Source organism: Herpailurus yagouaroundi, unplaced genomic scaffold (genome assembly GCF_014898765.1).
Source record: "Herpailurus yagouaroundi ecotype Mexico unplaced genomic scaffold, PumYag 183, whole genome shotgun sequence".
NCBI lineage: Eukaryota > Metazoa > Chordata > Mammalia > Carnivora > Felidae > Herpailurus > Herpailurus yagouaroundi.
The window spans coordinates 2,154,455-2,160,524 of record NW_024412414.1 but is presented as its reverse complement, the minus strand read 5'-3'; the positions used below and the strand labels follow the sequence as shown (position 1 = coordinate 2,160,524).

Here is a 6,070-nt window from a genome sequence, read left to right as displayed (position 1 = left end):
TGAAAACAGGCTGCAGAATATTTAATGACACGGAAAGATGTTACTGACATATTGTTGCATGGGGGAAAGGCAGGTTACAAAATGGTGTGTACACCCTGGTCCCGAATTTTATTCAGCCCCCGACCCAGGCAGGCACACAATCTGGACCGACATTCTCTGAGACATTGACCTTGGGTGGGTTCGCATAGCTTTATTTTCTAAGTGCTTTTTGTACTTCCTGACATTTCTGCAGGAAACCTGTGTTCACAAATCACACCAAAAAAAAACCAAACAAACCCTATCAAATGTGTCAATAACTTAAATTAGAAAATCTGCTTAATAAAAAGGAATCAGTGCTCAGAATAGAAAATTTGAAAAGATAAAGAATCTGTCCCCACCCCGAAGCCAGTACAGGAAAAGGCTATTTTTAAAGCTAAAAATTGTTTATTTTTCTTTTCTCACTTCTCTGTTCTCATTAATTCTAGAACTGGTATTTGTGGGATTTTGTTTCAATTGTATGAATTTTTCTGTCCTAGTTCTTATTCTTGACAAATGTATGCTTAGTTTTTTCCCCATTATGACGGAAAAATAATTAACTTGAGTAGCTTCTAATTGGGAGCCAGTTTGCTAATGACCTTTTCCCGGGGGATGGCGTTGAACACACCCCCCCCCCCCCCAGCTTCGGCCCCGAGCCAGCAGGGTGGGCCGGGGGTTCTGTGGCAGTGCTGACCCTGAGGAAGGTTAACTGCTGTGAGGAACAGATTGCCCCACTGGAAACAGTCCAGGGTTACACTGGCCTTGGGGAAACTGCGTATTTCCTCACGTGAAAAAATGGGGTTTTCAAGATTGAAGAGATATTCAAGGGGCATATGTAAACATCAGCTGTCTTCCTAGGACAGTCACCTTGACCTCCCCACCCATTTGGGGTCCACTGTGGAGACCGCCTGGAGGAAGCACAAATGAGAAGAATAGGGAGGCCGTGCAACCTGGTTTGTGTCCCCACTTTGCTGCTCCCTGGCTATACAACCTGCGGGGGTGGGGGGCGGAATTCCTCCACTGCATTGAGAGTCAGTTTCTACATCTGTAAAATGGGCATAATATTCTGTTCCTCACAGGCCTGTTCTAAAGGTAAGTAGGAGCAGGACCCATATGGCAGCTATGACATCTTCCTGGAGGTCCCATGGATGCCCTCCAAGTTCAGGAAGGTCGGCTATGGGTCAGGCCCAGAGCAAGCAGACATTGTCCCACTGAATCCTGCCATTGCCTTCCCAGAACTAAGGTATCTGCCCAAGCTTGTGAACGAGGATGGCGGAGGCAGGGCTCTAAACCTGGCTGCCCTCTCCTTTCTACTACAAGCTCACCTTTCCCTCCTTGGCCATCTCAGGATAAAGGCTGGAGCCCACGCAGGTTTTCCCATCAGGCTTTTATTATAAAGAAGGTTCCAGAGCTTCCCAGCCGCCCCCTCCAGCCCAGCCCCCATGGGCTCAGAGCCAGTCCCAGTGCTGGCTGGGTCTGCTGCAGGGGGAGCCGGGTCAGCCACGGAGGGTTGCTTCTGACAGGAACAGAATGGGTGATTTTTTTTTCAGGCCTTTGGGGGGGGGGGGGTCTCTGCCAGGTCTGCCTGTCCTCTGGAACAGTCATTTCCAGTGTTATGTTGGGAGCCCCTAGGGACCCCTCCCCGGGTCCTCTGCACAAGCGGCAGCTATTCACAGTTGGCGCGTGAGAAGTTTTTTAATATATAAAAGCTTTAAAAAAAAAAAAGTGGTGCTATCTTTAGAAACACTTCCAGCAAGATCAAGTAGCCCAGCTACAGCCTTGGTGCAACTTAGCCCCCTCCCCTCCCTTCAGCACCTGTCCCCTCGTCCTCTGCCCGCCCCAGCTTGTGGGAAAGCCCACGGAGCCTGCCCACGGGCCGTGGGCACTGCCCACTCCACCAGCAGCCGCTCAAGCAACCACGATCTGACACCGCTTGAAACCGTGTGCCACCAGAGTCCTCTCTGGGTGACAGCAGACGGAGACAACATTGTGGCGGCCAACGCAGAAACCGATCCAGGGCTGGTGCAAGGAGGCCTCCCCTCTGCCACATTGGATGAGGTAGTGTTTCCGGCTGCGGCCTCTGGGCCGGGGGGCTCTGCTTGAGGGCGCTGGGCCATGTAGGGCAGGGCTTCAGCAGCAGTGGTGGTGGTGGCAGAGCTGGGGGTGGGGAGGCTCTGGCCAGGCTGTGCTGGCGGGGGGCAGGGGCTGGGGGTGGGTGGGCGGCAGGAGCCTTACCAGGCACTGGCTGCAGCTTTCAAGTCCCCAGCCCAGAGATCAGGTCTGGGGGCAGGTGGGAGGGGCCAGAGAGAGGTGCCCAAGGGGCCAGGGCTGGGGGGTTCCTCTGCCAGGCTCAGAGGGGCCCTTCCATTCCCCCCTCCCCAGAAGCTGACTCTGCTCAGTCATTTCCCAGCTGCAGTCAGAGGCACGGGGATCAAAGTGAAGTCGAGGGCAGCGTGTCCCTCCCCAGCACCGTCTCCCACAGGCTCAGGCCTCACTGTAGCACTCATAGATGTTGTCCTCCATCAGAGCCACCACCTGCTCAAACTTGTGCTGCAGCTGGGTCCTCCGGGCAGTGGGGTTCGCCTCCAAGGCAGTCATGATCTGACAGGGAAGCAGGGGGCAGCTGGGTCACAGCCCGAGGCCCTGGGCCCCAGAGGCTCCCACCACAGTGGGGGAACAATCTACTCGCTGCCTGATTTCTACTGCTGGCAACCAACACCTAAAGCACAAATGTCCTGGGATGTGAATACTTGAACAGGAAACTTTCCTGGGGTTTTCCTGAGCAGAGTGCAGGTGGGCAGGGCGGAAAGCTGGGGATGGGGGGGCGCCATGACCCCAGGCCCGCAGGGGTACTCACCTGTGTGCGATACCTCTTGGCATATTTGTAGATCTCAGCCATGGCCACGTTGGTGTTGAACTCGTTCTGGTATTTCTGTAAGGAAGCAGGTGGGAGTGGGGAGGGGTGGTTAACCCACCCTTCAAAACAGGCCCTGGCCCAGCCCCAACGCTTCCACACAAGCCCCCAGCTTCCCGCAGCTCCTCCTTGGGGGTCAGGTCCCGAGCCCACAGGGCCCCTCTGGAGCCCGCCGCACCCGCGACTCCTCGGCCAGGTGCGCGTTCATCTCCTGCTCGCTGAGCGGCGTCATGTCGTGGATCTGCTTGTAATAGCGCTGCACGATCTTCCGGTACTCAGGAATCTCCTTGGCATAGAGGAGCTTGTTGGTCGGAGAATCCTGGGCAGAGAGGAGTGGGGCGGCAGGCAGATAAGGCGGCGGGCGGAGACCAGATCTGTTTCTGGACAAGCCCTCGTCTGTCGGCCACACAAAGGGCCCCATCACTTTGGACGAGGGGCTCTTTGCCCCCTCCCAGTGCTGCCCTTTGGCATGGAACCCCTGCCCTATTTTCTATGGGACTGAAGGGGGAACCACTCCCTTTAGGGGGAAAAGTGCACAGGCTCTGCGCCAACTCTTTGTCGCACGCTGGCTGTTTCGTTTGTATCCTCGCTTAGGGTTATGGGTCTTGGTGGCTAAGATTGTTGGAAGCCCGATTGCTGGCTCAGTGGAATATTTCCCACTGCATGTTTCCAACGCCTGAAAGCAAAACGCGCCAAGTACGCTCCCAGTTCTTTGTCACGGGCATCCTGCCTACGGAGGCCGTATGTGAGAAGTGATGGCATTGTCTCTCTCTCATGGCCTCTGAAAGTCATGGGCTGAAGGTAGGGCCGTGCACCCGCCATCCTGTAGTGCCTGGTCTAATTATACCATCTCGTTAATGTTCACAGCAGCCAGCATTGTCCCCCGCCTCCCTGCCCCTGGCCAGGTAGTTCCCTCTGCCTAGAATGCAGTTCTCCCTCCTCTCCACTCTCTAAAACCAGCCGGATCCTCCCCCTGCAGAGCTCTTGGGGCTATCCCTCCCGTGTGCATCTCAGAGGTCTTGGTCCCCTGTTCCCCTCTGCCCACTCTTTTACTCAGCGCCCACTCAGAGGCTCTTGACCATCAGGACTGCTACTTGGAGCCTGGCTGATTCCTTCATGATACTATACCTGACCAAGCAGGTTTCCCACATTGATACTGGCTTCCCCAGGCCTGGCCCTATGGCCTAAATGTTGGAAGGTGGTGCTGGGCACACCTGAGGCAGGTGCAGGGTTTCTGACCACAGGGGCCAGTTTCTGGGCACCTGCCTCTGTTGGAACATCCCTGTTCATCCCATGTCCCCACCCCCCCCTTCGCCCCAGCCATGAGCTCCTTGGGTTCCTCTCCCAGGAAGATCTGAGGCCCACGCACCCCACCTGGGCACCCTCCTCCCACGCTGACAGTGGGCTGCCCGCCCCAGGAGCAGCAGACCTTGCCCAGCTGGAGGTCGGAGATGGAGCAGGCATCAATGAAAGCCTGAGCGATGACAGAGAGGCAGGCGTCGATGTGGTCTGTCTTGTCAATGTCGAAGACAAACTGGGGGTTCTTCAGAATGTTTACCCAGAACCGGAGAGGAAGGCTATGGGATGGGAGTGATGGAGGTGGGGTGAGGGGTGGGGCAGCAAAGGAAGTGGTCGTTGAGGGGTTCGAAGGAGGGAGGCAGCCAGGCCCAGAGGACAGGCTGGCTTTACCCCCTGCCCCCCCCCCCCCAGGCCAGAGGGGCTTAGACCCAAGACAGAACCTCCGTTTGTTCATCCATAAATAGGGTTGATGATCATCTCTGCCAACTGTAGCAGCTGAGGGGCCAAGAGCCGGGTTTCCGGCATGCAGCGGGCAGGACACTGGGGCAGGGGCTGCAGGCCCAGGCTACCTTCATACCCGCTCCCAACCCCCCACAGAACCTTCTGCTCTCACAAGGGAGCCTCAAGCCAAGTCCTGGTTCTCATTAGAAGAACCCCCCCCCCCCCAACCCTGCCCTGCCTGGCAGCACATGGCTCCTCCTCCCAGCCCTTGCACGGCAGCAGGAAGTCCACCATTAGCTGGGGCCACTGAGCAGCCAGAAAGGGCTGAGGGAGGGCAGGGCCTGGATCTTTGGCCTTGGTCTCAGGAGGCCAGAGAGGGTTGGTAGTGCCCCCACCCCAGGGCCACCCACTGACTCAGCAGCTTGGAGTGGAGGACCCTCCCCCAGAGGTCTGAGAAGCCCCTGCAGCTGCACAGTAACTTCTAGGCATCATTTTTACTGAGGTTCAGGCTGAAGTTTTCAACAAGTTGTGGGGTTCTGTGACCTGGAAAGCCTTAAAGGAAGGCTATGAACTGGGTATAGGAGTCAGATCTCGTGAGTTTGAGCCCGGTTCTGCCACTGCAAGGGCTGTGTGATCTTGGGTGGGCACTGCTCTGTGAGCCTTGTGCTTCTCATCTGTCAAATGGAGCTGAGGGTACCCGCCCAAGAGGGGTGGAAGAGAGAAATGATGGTAAGGACAAAACTTATACGATGCTTGCTTTTAGTTAATTCTTACAATTAAGGTGGATCACTTTTATTGCCCTGGTTTTACAGCTGGGAATACTAAAGCACAGAGAGGTGAAGTCACTTATCCAAAGTCCCACAGCTAGGAAGTGGCAAAAGAGGAACTGAATCCAGGCAGGTGGACTGAGAGACCAGGGTCTGAACTGCTGCACTATTGCTGCCCACGTTGAAACAATGAAGCCGCACATCCCTCCCTGCCTGCCCGCCGCCCACACACCATTGGCCCACCAACCTGTTGGTCTTCCATATGTGCAGAGTGTCAGGATCTGAGATCCCCCTCTTCTCAGCCTGCTCCTCCAGGAAGTCAAAGAAGTACTTGACGGCCAGTGGCGGCTTGTCTTCACGGATGCTCAGGATGGCCTTGAACAGGTCATCCAGAAACTTCTGCAGTGTGCCCTGCAGAGGAGTGGGGTGGCTACGGTCAGCCCAGGGCCATGTGGGGAGGGGAGTGTGCACCTCTCCTAGCTTCAGGGAGCTCGGAGTGCTTGGGATGGTGAATGGGAAAGCCATAATACTATCAGGCTGGTCACCTAACTTCTCTGGACCTTGGTTTTCTTCTGTGAAATAGGTTAGTGAAATTCTCCTCCCAGGGGTACTGAAAGGACTAATCCAAATACTG

The 6,070-nt window shown here is 55.8% G+C and overlaps 1 protein-coding gene across 1 annotated transcript in view; it reads right to left on the bottom strand.

The window, feature by feature from the left end:
- The window catches only part of PLXND1 (plexin D1), a gene marked incomplete at its 5' end in the record, with an annotated part of 61,186 nt that continues 55,116 nt past the window's right edge, over positions 1 to 6,070 (bottom strand). The window contains 5 exons of the mRNA XM_040492164.1: positions 1 to 2,616; positions 2,873 to 2,947; positions 3,108 to 3,248; positions 4,359 to 4,506; positions 5,684 to 5,847. Of these exons, the coding sequence (XP_040348098.1) occupies positions 2,500 to 2,616; positions 2,873 to 2,947; positions 3,108 to 3,248; positions 4,359 to 4,506; positions 5,684 to 5,847 (645 nt within the window). The remainder of the gene's footprint in view (positions 2,617 to 2,872; positions 2,948 to 3,107; positions 3,249 to 4,358; positions 4,507 to 5,683; positions 5,848 to 6,070) is intronic.